Source organism: Penaeus monodon, unplaced genomic scaffold (genome assembly GCF_015228065.2).
Source record: "Penaeus monodon isolate SGIC_2016 unplaced genomic scaffold, NSTDA_Pmon_1 PmonScaffold_963, whole genome shotgun sequence".
Taxonomy (NCBI): Eukaryota; Metazoa; Arthropoda; class Malacostraca; order Decapoda; family Penaeidae; genus Penaeus; species Penaeus monodon.
The window spans coordinates 30,279-47,394 of record NW_023665025.1 but is presented as its reverse complement, the minus strand read 5'-3'; the positions used below and the strand labels follow the sequence as shown (position 1 = coordinate 47,394).

The window sequence follows — 17,116 nt, the reverse complement described above, 5'->3', positions numbered from 1 at the left end:
CTCTCTCTCTCTCTCTCTCTCTCTCTCTCTCTCTCTCTCTCTCTCTCTCTCTCTCTCTCTCTCTCTCGTATTTAGCCATCACTTCTTAGGGGAAATTCTGCTGACTCATGAATTGTACAATTCTTATCTGGGCTAAATTAATTTACTAGTGTTATCAAGCTCGTTGTCGTGTGCGGAATCATAAACCTGAATACCAAAATTACAGTAACAAGTGGGTGGGATTATAAGATTGTTATACACTGACTTGTGACGTGAGAGGGAAGGGAGAAGTACGTAAGCATGTGGGAAACAGAGATAAGGTGATTTTGAAGCAGAGGGCGGCATTTCCTTTCTTGCCTAAAGGGACTGAATAGAATTTGCCTAAAGGGTTTGACAAGTATTTGACTTTGTTTACTTTGCATCCTTTTGTGTTTTACCAGTATTTTAGATGTTTATGGGAAGTGCTTGTTTTATTTATCATTTTTTTTTCACAGGATGATTGTATATTGTATAATGTAGTGACATTAATAATAATAATTGTAGCAAAACTGATAAGGTAATATCAATAGTATGAGAACAGTGACTTCCTTGTATATGCATCCCTTATAACAAGGAGTGTTTTCAGTAAAAAGAAAATGCACTAAACAGAAAAAGAAAAAGAATAATGTGGCTTAATCCCAATAACTCTTCCACTTACCATCATAGTAAGAAATAAGTAACATTGTATGGTAGATATTGTCATTGTCAAATAAGTAAACATGTATTACAACAAGGTCCCCCCACTACTTCTTCCTAGACACTTGAATCTAAACTAAAATTATTGACCTTTTGCACAGGTACATAGATACTAGCAATCTTGTATGTCGGATGGTGATAATGTTTGTGATAATGATGATGGTGTTGACTAATCTTTATGTATGAGGACAAAAATTTTACCTTTGTTTTCCACATTTGTTTTCTAAAAAAAGGAAGCTGATGTGATCAATTGTTACATTGAAATACTGATGAATGATGTCTTTTGTCTCTACAGGTCGCATTAAGTTCCCACTGGGCAGGTGCAACAGGGCCACTCACATCGAAGGTACAAGTATGGAAGACCCACAAGAGACTAGGGGTGCGAAACTGCTTCCACCCAGGGGCCAGTGCACTCTCCCGGGAATATGTGGGAGTCTCAGCGAAGGAGGTCACAGGGAGAGAGATGCTTGGGGCCCTGGCTTCTTACGTCTGGCCGAAAGTATGAGAGAAGAGTAAGGTGTTATGATTTATGGACAGACTTGCATTGATGGATTGATATTGCCTTTGTTAATGGGACTTTAGGTGTCTCAGTCTACCTTTCATGACTTTTCTTTTCTTGTATGTTTTTCCTTTATTTTCTTTCCTTTGAGCTTCATACTATATGTAGTCTCACTCTTGTTATTTCTTTCATATTCTTCATTCTCTTTTACATTCATAGCAGTTAAAACCATATGTTATTAAAAAGAAGAAGAAAACAGAAGCCTCATATTCATAATTATTGTGCAAATACAAAAAAAAAAGAAAAAAAAATTATTTGCCAAAGATTTAATCCTGTTCATCCTCTCAACAGGGCAATATGGCAGTTAAGGGGAGGGTGCTGACAGCACTCAGCCTGCTTATCAGTGCTAAGCTCCTAAATGTACAAGTCCCATTCATCTTTAAGGATGGTATAAACTACCTAAATGAACACACTGGCAACCTGTTGACAGTAGCTGAACCTGCCTCTGCTGTTGCTGCTACAGCTGTATCGCTGATGATAGGATGTGAGATTTCTTTTCTTTATAATCCGAGATATTTATGATGTGTTCTCTGTTTTAGAAGAGTGAATGATAGGAAGACCTTTTTACCTTATGTTATTTATCGGAATTCAGAATGTCAGGTTCGCAGTCTAGAATTCCTTAGGGTGTAATCTTCAAGATACCCTAATTGCATACTAGGCTCTAAGACCTCACATCTGTAAACGGACAAGAAGCATGGAGAAAGACGAGCGGAGATTGAGGAAAAATCAACACAGATATAAGGAAAAAATGAATGAAAATCTTTTATACCAAAAACATCCATGAAAATCACTTCACTTTTAAGAAGACACCAAGGCCGACTCATGTGCACACAGTTACAAGTCTGAATTATCAAGAGAAGTATTCAATTTTCTAGGTGCTAATGGCTCACAATACATCAGATTCACACTTTAATTGTTCACTTGTTTCTAAAAGATAGTTTAAAAACACCTGCCAGCATCAGGTAACTAGCCAAGTATCTGTCACAAACAGGATTGTATGAGAGGTGAAAATGTTCGTGTTGATGCAAGTCAGGTTTGCTTCAACATTCTACAGTGCAAAAATTACAAAACAAAAGATAAAGATGGGTATAACATGTTCTCAGTATCTCTATTTTTATTAATTTAATTTTTTGCGGTTGAGGTGATTTACATAATGAGCTCAGACTCTTACTCACAGCATTGAGCTCTTTTGTATCTTGTATCCTGTTTGTTCGCACCGATCATGCCCTTAATATGTCAACTGTTCAAGACGTGATCATTTGGTTTGAACTCTGCATAAATTCTTAACAAGTATATAGTAGAAAGGTCCTTATTCCCCACTATATATCAACAGCAGGACCAGGTGACCTTCAGCACTGACAGTACGTCCCATGGCATAAAAATTGTATAAAGACATTGTGCCTACATAGGTGTGGGGTCAATGGTCACTTTCGAAGGCATCAGGTGCTGAGATACTAGCGAGCAAAATTTGCCTACGTTCTTCATACCACTCCCTGACATGAATAGAAATATAAATAACAAGAAAATATAGGTTGTCTACACCTAATCTTGTGCTTTTCGTCAGACTACAAATAATATATTCCATATGAAGTTCTGCTTTCTTATATATCTCAAACACCTTTGAACATTTAATATCGAATATCAACCCTACTTATATATTCACAGCTTTATCAGTAGTATACTCATCTCTCTAGTGACAATGAAAATAAGGAAGCTAAACACTGTTCAACATGATCAGACTTATCTACACACTGATAATCTACAAGAAACAGAGAATAGACGTATAATATAGCTATCCTAAAAAAAAATAATAATAAAAAAGAAAATTATATATCGTAATAATATTATTAATGCTAACAACGGTGCAATGACAAAATAAACGGACAACAGCACTAATCTCTGCAGTATAACGTGACATTTCCTTTTGACAAAAGAAAAAGTACGGATTCTCTATTGCTCTTAAGGTGTATGGAAGATGAGCCCAATCAAAGAACGTATGAGTTAAGGCCAGCTCTGTCCTAATGTCGTTTCAATCATCATCGCTGGTTTACCTATAGAATTTGTTGTCTCATAATAATGAGCACCAGTGGCCCAGATAATAGAAACACAAGTCCTGAAACATTTTAAAGTAGCGCTTCCAGATCTCTAACGTACCCTATAAAATAATATCTAGCATTCCATAATGACCAATATACTGAGTATCGCTTAGTAGAGTTTTTTTCATTTTATTTAATTTTCATACCACGATCTTTGAAGAACAATACTTCAACACCCTATCTGGAAAACGATTCCACCCACAGCGCAGAATGAATTCAAAATATTCTGTGATGGAGGAAAGACACTCTCTGAACTTCAAAGAGAGCCCGTGAAGATTTTTTAAAAAATATTATTTTCGTTTACATTTTTTTTTTTCTTTTGGTTAATTCCTCGAGGACTATTATCAAAATGAAATACAACGTGATGGAGAGAAGTTCATCTGAGCGAAAAGTTAGAGCCGATATCCAGCCACACATGTAAAAGTTCTAGAAAAGCTAGGATCCCTCATTGGCAGCTAACTTGTACACATTTAGCTGAGTGTGTCATGTCATATGAACCAGCACCATAAGAGAAAAGAGTGAAGAATGAAGAAGAAGAGGAAGAAGGAGAAGAAGAAAAAGAAATATATATAAAAAAATAATAAAAAAAAAGCATAAGCGAGAACCTGATTTTTCCCGATTTCTGTTGCATAGACAACCAACACCTAATGATATATGGCACATCTTTTACATACTGTACTAGTATATTATTCAAGTTTGGGATGATCACAAAATAGATGACTAATCGGACGTTAACGTTGGTTTCCGATAACAAAACTACAAAACGCAAGACAAGAATAACTTACAAATCTCAATCACCAAAAAATATATATTACCTTCAAACAATTAAACTGACGTCTATAGCAGATATGGGAGGTCCTCTCACTAATACCAAGTCTTGTCGTGCAGAACACAACATCTCGCTTCCTAACCTTACATTCTATTAAATTAACAGAGTAAAAGAAGCATATAAAGAGGGAAACCTTAAAAAATTATGACTTCTGAGATCTCCGAAAGAATAAAAATCTAACTAGAAAATGCACAGACTACATTGTCTACAATGACTAATCATAAGAGTAAAGAACTCGAAATCGACAAGGCATAGGAAGCCTTACCACTGACTGAACATGAGAACGAATAGTTCTGAATCAAGCTTGGTTATGGCGAAATAGATTAGCAGACTACTATCACCGAGTCAGATGCCCGAAACTAGCGACTCCTAAATGTTAGAAGCCTGTGCAGCAGGGGTTTACTGCGCTAGCCCATTCTCTAATATGGCATCACAAAATGAGATCAGCTAAGGAGTTGTCCCTTAAACTCTAAATATCACTTGCTTACATTCACCTGCTTTTGCCCTCTACTAATTGGATTAAAACTATACAGATGGCATCAAACCTTACCATTTCACAAGACCATATTTCAATACACAAAGTTTAGCTATTCTTCAACACACTTAACAATATGTCTGCCTGACTACATCCTATTGAACTTCTGTTTATTTCAAATCTTCTACAAGGTGTTCCTTTACAGTGTTGATGCAGTTATTTTGTACTACGAATATATCTCCACACCTTATACTTCTCTACAAAAAATTCAACTTTCTCTGTAAAATAAAGAAACATATATGTGCTGATCGTCAGCCTCTAAAGAATCAAATTTTCCAACAAGCATAAAATATTATCACAGTGTTAAGTATTAGCCCAGAGCTGCCAATATATAACATTAAATCTTAAAATAGTTAAATGTATAAATACTAACTGTGAGATTTACAAGCAATAACCCCTTCCAAAAAACAGTATATAAAAACTAATCAATCAGTCTGTCAAAAAACACGTTTCCCTTTTGTTTGAGTCTTTGCTTTTAATTCCAACTGAACGGTTTTTATGAGAAATAGTAGCCGTGACTGAAGAGCTGCTTACTTTTCTCCTTCTTATGGCAAAAGCATACAAGTTATAAGAGCTGAATGTGAACCATTCCTTAGCTGACAAATGGTATGGATTGTGGCTAACGCCAATCTACGGCCCTATATGTGAAAGCCATGTTATCTAGAGATGAATAATGAGCCTGATTTTCCTTTCAGGCAGAAAAAAAAACGAAAAAAATCGAAATACAAAGTAACAAACTTTAACTTCCATTATTAGTATAGTCTATGAAGAAATAAATGATCCCGCACAGGTTTTATTTTCACGTCAAGATAGTTCTCCTAGGAAACTATATTTTGACTCAGATGAAGAAGTGCGGACCTCATATATACGTGTGTACTAGAAGAAGCATCAGGGCCAGTTCGTATATACGGTCAAGAATATACTGAAAGAAACAATCTATGTAGTTATATATGAAGTAGATATTTCAATCCTTTGTTAATACATCAATTGTTGGCAACTTTTGCAAGTAGGTGATTTCAGAGCCCAATTATCGAAACATACTCGATGATACTGAAATAAACTATAAACTCAAGTTATATGTCAAGTCCTAATTTATTCTAAATAAGTAAAAAACAAATCCTCATATCACAATCTTACCGGTAAGGCATAGTTGCACAGGGTTAAGTTGTGACGTAAGTATAATACGCATGAGAGGCACTGAAGGCAGGGCTTGCGGGATTCCTTCCAAAATGGAAAGTCTTGTGTGAAGCTTCTGCGTTAGATCCCTAGTGGGTTATAGGCCCTCCATCATCCAGGTTCTGTAACGCTTGGCAATTTACTTGAGGAACTTGCAAACAGGCAGACATTTTAGCGTGGCCTTAAAAATAAGCCTCTATTTACTTGTACTACATAGAATTCAGTTTTCCCACTGAAATGCCATAACTTGCCAAGAGTTTAATAATCACAGACAAATGAGGCATGATCAACTACCTGCAGTTATGAGCTTCACAAAAAGAAAAATACTATAGGGTTGATTCAAGATTTCTAGATGCTTATATACCATGACAAGTTTAATGCTTATTACAATGCCAATATGTAGTTTGTGAGTGTTATAACGTAGACACCCCTGCGAACAATTTCAGATTTTTGCTTCAGCTTCAAGTAGGTTCTCTTATATAGATATTAATGTGCATCAAGCTTGATTCTCCTTAGCATGTATTTAGCTCATGTGGGATGTATCTATATCTAGTTCATCGATATCTAGATTCTATAGTAGAGAGTATACTATTTATATATATGTATAGGTATATATGCATGATAGGTATATAGTGTTATTCTGGATTAAGGTAAATCGTATAGTAGGGGCTATAGGTGTAATATGGTATCACTAAGGATATAGTGGGGGATATATGGAGGATGGTAATAGATAGATATGTAATAGAGAGAGGTATTAAGTATAGGTAATTAAGATATAATAGATCAGGGCGGATATTATCTATAGATAAGATTATATATATTAATATAGATCGCAGATAGAGGATATAGTAGTATTTATATATCTATATATGTACTTATATATATATTTAGTATATATTTCTTATAGAATATATACCTAGTATATATATATACTAATATATCTGTATATGTATAAAACTCTATATGATAAACGTATATATTTATATATTATGTATAATTATTTTTATAGATAGTAATTTATAATATATAATATATCATCACTATATATAATCTATATTATATATCTATAATATGTATATTATCATATAATATAGGTTATAGATTATATATGCATATTAAATATAGATAATATATATAACGTATTATATAATATATTATATATATTATATATATTCATATAATATCTCATATTATAGTACAATATAAATATGTGTCATATGTGTGAGTGTGTGTGTGTGTGTAGTGGGGAAGTGTCGTGATGTGTGTGTGTGTGTGCTGTGTGCTGGTGTGATCGGATGGATTTTGGTGTAGATTGTAAGGTGTGGAGGTGTGTATGGTGGTGTGTGTGGGTGTGATGTGTGTGTCGTGCTGTGTGGGCTGGGGTGTATGGGGGGCGCCGCATTGCAGAGGTTTTTTTTTTTTTTTTGCTGTTGTGTGTGGTGTAGTCGTGTGGTGTATGTCGTGTGGTGTGGTGTGTGTGTGTGTGTGTGTGTGTGTGTGTGTGTATGCTGTGTGTGGCATGATTTATATAGCTATATATATACAGATTGTATATTAATATATATGTATTATATATGTATATATATGTATATGTATAATTATATATAATATATTTTTTTTATTGATATGTATAGATATATATAGTTATATATATTTTAATATATATATATATATATATATCTATACAATATACAACCAATATATAACACCCTACATACATCCATATATAAAATATATATTATATATATTATATATCTATATATAATAATAATACATAATATAATAAAGATATATATAATTATTAATTATATTATAATTATATATTAATATATGTATACTATACAACATATATAGATATACTATCTATGATATATACTATATATCGATCTATATATATATTATATATATATATAGCTATATCATAATTATTATTATAATATATGTATATATATATCGATAGATCAAAATATATTACTATATATATCTAGATATATAATATATAGTATATATATATATATTATATATAAATACATACAATACATATACATAATTATGCTTGGTCAGAGTACTAATGGCTAGCTGCCAAATCAGTAATGGTACCTGTTATGTTATGTTCATACATTCATACGCAAATGTAATGGTGCACCATAAGCCAATTTTCAGAATCTGGTTAGTTTATGAATAAACTGTGTAGTCAGCTTTCTGGTTAAGCTTTAGATAAAGTATAGCCTCAAGTTAGCTTTGTCGGATTAGAGTAAGCGTATTGGTAACAGGTTTCAGCATAAAAGGACGTAGATTAGGGGTCATTATATCAAATCAGATCCTATGATACCTTTAGCAGACTGCAACTAAGTATTACACTTATTTAGATTTCGGTTATTTAAGAAAGGTACTGCATATAGTCGGAAAATTTAGCATAGCGTAGGAGGAAAAAGAAAGTAAGAACAGCGTCCACTTTGGTATAATCTACTTTGAAGAATTTGTTTACTCTGCTTCGATTTGACAAGGAGAAGTTAGCTTCTTTATAAAAAGAGCAAGGTATGTTAGACTACAGGGTTATCTTTATAAGTCTTTCAAATCTATAACATGGCTAATGGCAGTATGTGATGGTAGGCAGATACTGATCATTTATAGTTTATGGTGAGATATATTAGAGATACTAGAAAATCATCTTATTGAAAACCACAATCAGAAATGGAGGAGTAAAAAAGCTAAGAAAATCTAAATACTAGAGTTAAGGGTGATAAAAAGTAATGTTTCAGAACCAGTTACAATTAGGTGTTTTTGGGACGGGAATGACGCAACAATGCATTTAGAATGGAAAAAAAAAGAAAGAATCCCTACATCTTCACCCGAGGGAAAAGAGGAAAGTTATTTAAAAATTTGTGTTGTTGATGTTAAAATGCCATCCTTCAGACGCAAGAGGTTAGTCTTACGACATGGTGCAACTGAGCTACTTTTGAAAGAATGAGTAAAAATGAAGCTATTACTCTTTTCGCCTCTGGCTAGCGACTAAACAAAAACTGTAGTGTTTTTAAAAATTTGCATCTTAAAGTGGGGGAAAACGTCAAGAACCATAAGAAATATAATACGCATACATTAGATATAAATAAAATTTGTTGCATTCAATAAATTGTCTCCTTGCATATCTCAGAATTTTCATGCGTCCGAATAATCCACACGTACATCAATAGTAGTCGGTGAACACACTAAGTTTATAAAAGAGTTAGTAATTACAAAAGAGATAAAAGGAAATGATCCTGAATGCATAAATCAACTAAGCTTACATACAATCACTAAAATAAGTTACACAAACAACAGCCCAATACTATAGAGGAGTATTACTGGACTCAAAGGCGTGCTAGCACCTGTCTTCCTTTGGCCACTCAGGAGATCAACACAAAGATCCAGTGCTATGTGAGACCGCATTTCTGTTTACAGCCACTAACATGCCGTTCCTTGTCTAGGATGGAGAAACAGCATTGAGTACTAAGACAACACTCATAAGTAAATATTACTAAAAACAGGCAGTAATGTGTGTCTATGGAAAGCGTCACATAATATGCAAAATGTAGTGTTGTTGTTAAGTATTGTGTGTAACCATAAATAATATTTTCAAATGATAAAACTTTCTCAGAAACAGATCCGTTAAACCTAGGAAAATAAAGACATGTTAATACGTTATGAGGACTCGAAATTCACAGCGACTGCATAATGAATATAGCGTTTAAAGAAAGCAGAGTAAGCCACTCGGAATAAGCAGTAGACATAAATATATACAAAGAAATAAAGTACTAAAAAACAGTTCTAACTGACCAAAAAAAGATGAAATCCTAACTCACACCTAAACTACATCTATTAGTTCCGTGGGTCGACACTAAACTAGTTTTCTAACAGCATTAATTGGAACAACACAGATGGTGCGATGGGACATACTCGACATCGCAGAGAAAGTTAACTTTCGTGCCATACAGGCGTGTTATTCTATATGGCACAGAGACTCTTCTTTCTTTCTACTGATCAGGGAACTCCGGTTAGCGGCAGTAGCGATCTCTGTTGCTTGCGTCCACAATTTCAAACTTTTGGACCGGACAGATATCATGTCCGCAGAACGGCAGCAGAGAGGCTTCTTTCACTAACAAATTTGGAGTGTGGCTTTTAAAGGGGTTCCTCCTACTTCTATTCATTGGATCGTCTCTGGATAATATTGGAAGTGGAGAATAAGGTTGGGATCCGACTACTGGGTCACTCTCAATCTCAGCTATCACACAATGCTTCTAAGGAATACGGTCCACCAGCTGATGTCTCGATGATGGCATCAGATGATGCACCAAAATTCTTGAGCACCACCTGGCTTTTTAAGCCTCAAAGCTTTCGCATGAATAGCATTGCGCGAATCTTGGGAATCACCTTGAGGTGGGAATGTAGGAGGAGGACTGCGTTGCGCGCCTTTAAAATCTCGGCTTCCGAATGCTCTTTGCTTATAAAAGAGTCTCACTATCTTTCTCAGAATTAACATCCTTTCTGCGACACTGACTCGATCACCACAAAATCTTTAGTGCTGATGAAACGAAAGGGCAGTCATTCTCCTCGCGTATCTGGATATATGATAGATAGAAGACATCTTCTGTGTGTGATTGTTTATCTGTGATCATCAGGTGAAGTCAGCCAACAGCGGTTTAGAGCAGGATGCATGCTACACTACTTAAGGAGCATGGCCTAGGATACTGGAGCTCAGTGTTACTAAGTTGGTGACTATGACCGAGCGCCAGCACGGGAGCGCATGTGGACTGCTCATGAGGTGATGAGGTGTGTGTGGAGGACGATCCCAGCAGAAGAGCTACGAGGCTGGGGAATCACACTCAGGCTTCGAGGACCTGGTGGGTCTGAGTCTGCAGCCCTGCCCTCTTCACTAGCTTCTACGGCGCCGGCTCAGTATTTCCCGTCTGGATCACCGGGAAAGTGGCGGCATTTGGCCACACTTGCAACTCTGCCTGGAATCCTACCTCTCTAGCACTATGTGTTGGATGTAACCACTGAAAACATCTACACAACACACAGCTCAGAAAGAAACAAGAAAAAAATAAAACATAATCAAATGCAATGCAACACTCTTCCAAACATAACAATTAGCGTAACTGAGCCTTCTCAGGAAACTAAGGTAGCGTGCAGTACAGAACGAGGGCCCGGCCAAAGAGCTATAACGATCCACAAGAAAGTGAGTGATGCCTTAGCAGAGCATTGGAGAGAATAAGAGGAATAGAAAATGAAGGTTTGATTGACGGCAAGCCATCATAAGCCACTTGATCTTATACCCCCTGGCACAATCGCCCTTTGACACTTGCGCAATGCATACTCTCAGGTAGACCCCACTTTCAATTGTTTTCTGCACATATCACTCACCTTACCCTTTGTCTTGCGGTAAGTAAATCTGCCTACTTGTAAAGTCTCAAGACGTCATCGAAAGAAAGGTCATCCTTTCTATGCCAAAATATGTTCATTGATAAAACAAATTAATACATCAACCCTCAAAATCACCTCTACAATGCGTTCATTTATCTCTTGAAAAAGAGCTGCAAAAAAAATAGCATGCACGAAGCTCCATCTTCCCCTGCTTAAATCAAATCAATGACGGAAATAACATGCCATCTAACACATGCCTCACAAACGCCAGCAACCGAAGCACGCAAAATAATTCAATGCATCATTTTCTGCACCTTTCAACACTCTTCAATGGAGCAGCGTGACACCGCAAAGGCCACAAAAGATCACACACGCCCCAGCATATGAGCATTGGATACATCCTAACACTATGCAGACAAAAAATATACCATTTTACCTATACACTGCAAGGACTGTACTCAGGCACATCTAACTCCTCGTATATCTCATAAGAAAGATGTAAATTCACTATGTTTAAATACTCCATTTAGCCGAAGAAAATGTATAAGAAACAATGAGAAGTATGCAAGCCTGAATGTCATAAAGAATCTAGCGAAAGTAGAAACAGAGCAGTATCCGTGACAGCTTTTATCATAAACTAAATTATTTGACATCCCATATTTCCATATAGAGCAAAATGTAAAATATGAAATGAGGGGAAAGCTATATACACTAATCAACTATATGTATCACATCGCATAACAACAATACATGAAATCTTGGTTCTCTGTTTAATAATATATTTGAATATTAGTTTCACCAGTTCAATACCATCTTCACCCCCATTTCCTAATTCAGACTTCTGCAATAATTCCTATAATTCATTTTCTTACATAAATACCAAATTTATAGCTCTTTTACTGTTTGTTTTTCGAGCCTTCTCAGAACAGTGCGTGTATGCCTGATATCAATCCTAGGATATATTTTCACATGGCAAATACCTGCCTACTGTAATTTTAATTTTCCATTCCAACCTTTTTATGTCTGAATCATAATTCTATTACTGTATGAGAATTATTCCTCATAAAACAAATTCGGCACACGTGACCCTATTTCACATATTAATATCTGCATTAGCTGACAGTGATAATTTTTTAGTGCATTAAAGGTATGTTGTGCTTTCTTAGAATCTGATTCGGTTTGTGAATATTCGTGTACCCATGCCTTCTGAAAAATTGAGTAACCATTTAGTGTAATGTATTATTATTACTTATTTATTTATTTATATTTTTTAGATTGCCCAGGACTGCCTTATTTTCTATTCTTATAATGAGTTGTTTGTCCATCTTACAGTGATTCTAAATCCTCCAACACACAGTTTCCTTTCAATGCAGGGTCCCATCCTCTATCTCATATTTACAAACACGAATATAAATGCAATGACAAACAAAACTTACAAGTAAGACAAGTAAAATGAACACTTCCTTGTGCTTTTATTTTGTTTTTTTTTTCTTTTGTTTACATAATATAAAGGTTAAAGAATCAAATGAAACACCACACCAGTTTCCTTGTGTTATATAAACATTCTATATCAGTTCAGTCAAATGAAAGCACATACTCGATTCTAGTAGAGGTTTAAATGTGCGAATATCTTATTACAGTTTACCTGCATAACTGATTATTATGCAGTATACTGTATTTAGTTTTAAAGGCCAACGAAAAAATATTTTAATAAGAAGCCCAAAACAACACTGCACCTGCACGGTAATTACACATATGAGGCGCCTCTATCCTTACGAAAATCTTGTCGTACATTTAGTTTTTGTTTTTTTTGCGTCAAATCTATGGAACTCAATGCGAGAAAGCCAAAGACCTAAGCAATAAAATCACAATACAATTATTGAAGCTTTGCATGGAAAATAGCCAACTACAAAGCTTACGTCTATCATCTTGTCAATTTCCTTCCCCTGACATATAATACGTAAACTATGCGGCACATCACCATCGCGCACATACTCCTGACTCAATTTCGTAAAGCGCATCAGCAAAAATTTCAAGCCCCCGTCTCAGAGCGCGTGACCTGGTCCCGTCAGAGACGAGAATTCCAACCAGAACGTGATGAAAGTGTTTGAATGTGGCACTTAGGTACAGGCTCAGCGGCCTCTACCACATACACAAAAGAGTCAGTGCGCTCCTGTTGCCTTACATTGCATACCTCATTTCTTTTCCTATATGATTCAGTATGGTGGAAATTACAGGACTCATATTCACAATCCTTAACTTTTTAAGCTATTGTGGAAATGACACAACAAAAAGCACCTTTATTTACTATTGAGGTACTCAACATAAAAGAAAAAAAGGCTAAATTTCATTATTCTCTACACAGAATCAAGAAAATACTGTCTGAGCTCAATCAATATTCAAAATTTCTACATCACTAAAAGCACAAGGCCCTGAATATTTCCAATATAATACATCTATTAAAACGTGAACATCAGACTACTCCTTACTTGTGCCCGATATGTATGAACCTTCCTCTGGTCGTCATCAGTCGGGAATCCCACATGTCTGCGTAACGCACACCAGAGCTCAGAGGGTTGGATCTCTACGCCCGATGACTGAACCTATAGAGATAATAACTTATTCATGAAATTATGAAATGACACATAGTACATATACCACACACACACAACACACCAAAGATATATATATAGTGTTATAGAGGGGTACACACACACACACTCCACACACACCAAACACACACACACAAACACACACACATCACACACACACACACACACACACACACACACAACACACACACACACACACACACACACCCACACACAATATTTAGCCTACCATTATGTTAATTTCAAGCAGAAAGCAACTCACCTTGGCTGACGTCACAGCCATTTCTGCATGCTCCTTCCCTGGTGAGTCCCTTCATGCGCACAAATTCTATAGCGTGCCGTTGCTGCTGCGGTGTGGGTGGGCGTTCCAGCCAAGAACCCATCATCATCCTCGAGCGCAACTATGCCTACTCAAATTTGCCTGGTTCGATTGGCTGAGAGCACTTCAATAAGAAAAACGTTAGGTTAAATCTTTTTGAGTAAACAATTATTCCTACTCGTACACAACCCACAACCACAATTAACAAACAAACAACTACACAGCACAGCCACGCAACATAACAGTGCTGACATCACACACACACACACACGCACACACTATCCACACACACACACACACACACAACACCCATCACCAACACAAACACAAGTAAAATTCAATAAAATATTAGTAAAAATATTTTAACAGAAAAGAAATAAGAACAAAGGGTTCTCAGTACCTACACTTGCATCCATACACTCGTATGAGCAGCATCATATTCTGATTGACCCTAAAATATGACAAGACCTAGACGTGTTCCTAGCGATGATCTGCAGGAAAAGTTCAACGACAAACATCCACACACTGTAATACATGTCAGCAAATCACCTAGTAAATAAAAAAGTTGTTTTTACTTTTCTATTTATACTTAAAGTACTATAGCGAAAAACATATTTATGAACTATATAAGTCCGTTATGCTAACAAGTCATCTAGCTAAGTCTTTCAATACCTTAATTCACAGGCATGGAAACAAATATGTACGAGTGATAGCACTCAGATAAATACAGATAACCCTAAATCACTAAAATAAACCAAACAGTGTAGCTAGTACTGTATCACAATAATACTTATCAAACAGTCCCAAATAAGGAACAAACCCAAGGAAAAAATCTGTAATTCATCAATTATCAAACGTGGATAGCATAACTAGGGTCATAGTTATTCTCGGTCAAACTTCTCCCTGGCTGCTCCATGCGGACGGCCACTGAAGGAATTGCATACTACTTTCTGTTAACATCATGCATGAGGTATATAAGTACAAAGTAATCATCATACAGTAACAAATACCATTAATCTTAAGCAGCATTACAAGACTTATAGTAAGCTTTACTGTTCATGTATTCATATAGCCACATTTAAATAAAACGTAATTAATCTACACTACATGTCATCAATAAAAGTACTGAAGATAGGAGAAGATTCATCGAGTTCCAATCACACCACCATCACATCCGAAGAGAAAGAAGGCAGGGATGAGAAGAAGGATGAGTCATCCAAGAACAAGAAAAAAATGATTTATTCCCCAGCTACTCTTATACACAAATCAACATCAGATCAATCGCAACGATTTGTTCCTAATTGCATTCTGCCTTGAAGGTGCGCGTATAGCACCTGCCCAGGTCCTTTGGCTTGTACGGATACTACATGCTCGGTAAGGTGTGGTCGACTGTGTATTATGAGATTCAATGTATACAGTTTCTTACCAATTATAGTCAGGACACCAGGGCAATGCGGGAGATCCTGACTGTCACGCTACTACACTTCTACCTCAGTCTATGAGCATAAAAATAAAATCCGTAATACTAACTATGCCAGACACCAACACCCTACCCAACTATATGCCATATATAGGTAAAATGCGATGCCCTTAAAATATTATAAATTATATATATATGTATGTGTGCATAAACCCCAAAAGTATCTAGTACAGTTGTCGCTATATTTATCGCCGACAAAAGAACCTCACAGCCTTTCATGAACATTCTTGAATGCTAAATGATGCCACGCACATAAAACCCACACAACTGTTAACTGAGAAGTTTTTTCTAACACGTTCCTTAGGCGAGAGATTTTGCTTCAAAAATCTGACCCTCTATTACAAAAAAAAAAAAAAAAAAAAAAAGTATATATCATATATATTATATCATATTAGATACTATATATATATATATATATATATATCCTTGTATATATCGTAATCATATATACTTAATAGTATATATAAATAATAACTAATATACTTATATTAACTATTATATATTCTTATATATATATCGATATATATTAATATATAGTATGATATATTATAGGAGTATATATCTATATAGATAGTCATATTATATATATATATTATATAGTATATATTGCATAAAGTATATATAGATAATATATATAGATTTCATACAATTTAATAAATAAATTTGGTGTAGTTATAACTGTGCAGATCAATACATAGCCTCCTCGAGTGTAAATACAGTACTACGGGACATAAACAGAAACTACACAATTTACATACGCAGTACTTTGGAATTAGTAATCGATCGCAGACTTTAAGCTGTTTCTTCTGACATAATAATAGATAATAAGTCATCAGCATGGGGCATGCGATACGTTGGTAAGAGCAAAAGCGGCCGCACAAATAGCGTCTGCAATATGTAGGTCCTCTTGCCACAATCACGAACCCTGTATCGTGGAAGATAAAAAACAGAACTTGTGAGCACTACTCATGCCACTGTCAACAGATGACATTAAGCATTCATCAACTTATATTATCCTCATTAATGCGACAAAATATACTAAAAGCTAATAATGAAAACAGAAAATTATTCATTGTCTTCAATTCCTCTAGAGGAAATGATTAAATCATTACTAAATTATGAAAAATGTACTTAATATACTTCTCAGTCTAAGTCATCCTTAAAATGTTCTAAAAGAGTATCCAATTCATGTAAGAGCCCCATAGGACTATCTTATCAATTTATCACCATAATATCGCTTGGTTGTTGATACAGAAAAGATCGTGCAGGAGAAGAAAATTCCTAGCCAAGAAGTATGTTTGTTCACATTTATGGAAACTCATTCAATAAAATATAGATGCCATTCAAATTCTGTATTTGCTTTAATATCACTAGTATTCACATACTACCTGAC

At 35.3% G+C, this 17,116-nt stretch overlaps 1 protein-coding gene across 2 annotated transcripts; it reads left to right on the top strand.

Annotated features, from left to right (window-relative positions):
• The first annotated feature begins 512 nt into the window (after positions 1-512).
• LOC119572105 (ATP-binding cassette sub-family B member 7, mitochondrial-like) lies at positions 513-1,846 on the top strand. Of its 2 annotated transcripts, none has more exons than XM_037919098.1 (2): positions 513-1,226; positions 1,565-1,846. In XM_037919098.1, exons 1-2 carry the CDS (start codon positions 1,140-1,142, stop codon positions 1,793-1,795), a joined length of 318 nt encoding a protein of 105 aa, XP_037775026.1. In that variant the 5' UTR covers positions 513-1,139; the 3' UTR covers positions 1,796-1,846. The 2 variants fall into 2 exon arrangements, with proteins under 2 accessions (XP_037775026.1, XP_037775027.1); XM_037919099.1 differs by having other exon boundaries at positions 524-1,213; positions 1,565-1,844.
• Positions 1,847-17,116: the final 15,270 nt, after the last annotated feature.

What these genes read in the sequence shown, in the direction of transcription:
- LOC119572105 (XM_037919098.1), top strand. Translation starts at nt 1,140, where the DNA reads ATGTGGGAGTCTCAGCGAAGGAGGTCACAGGGAGAGAGATGCTTGGGG. An exon ending in GCCGAAAGTATGAGAGAAGA is followed by an intron (nt 1,227 to 1,564) that starts GTAAGGTGTTAT and finishes TCCTCTCAACAG; the next exon opens with GGCAATATGGCAGTTAAGGG.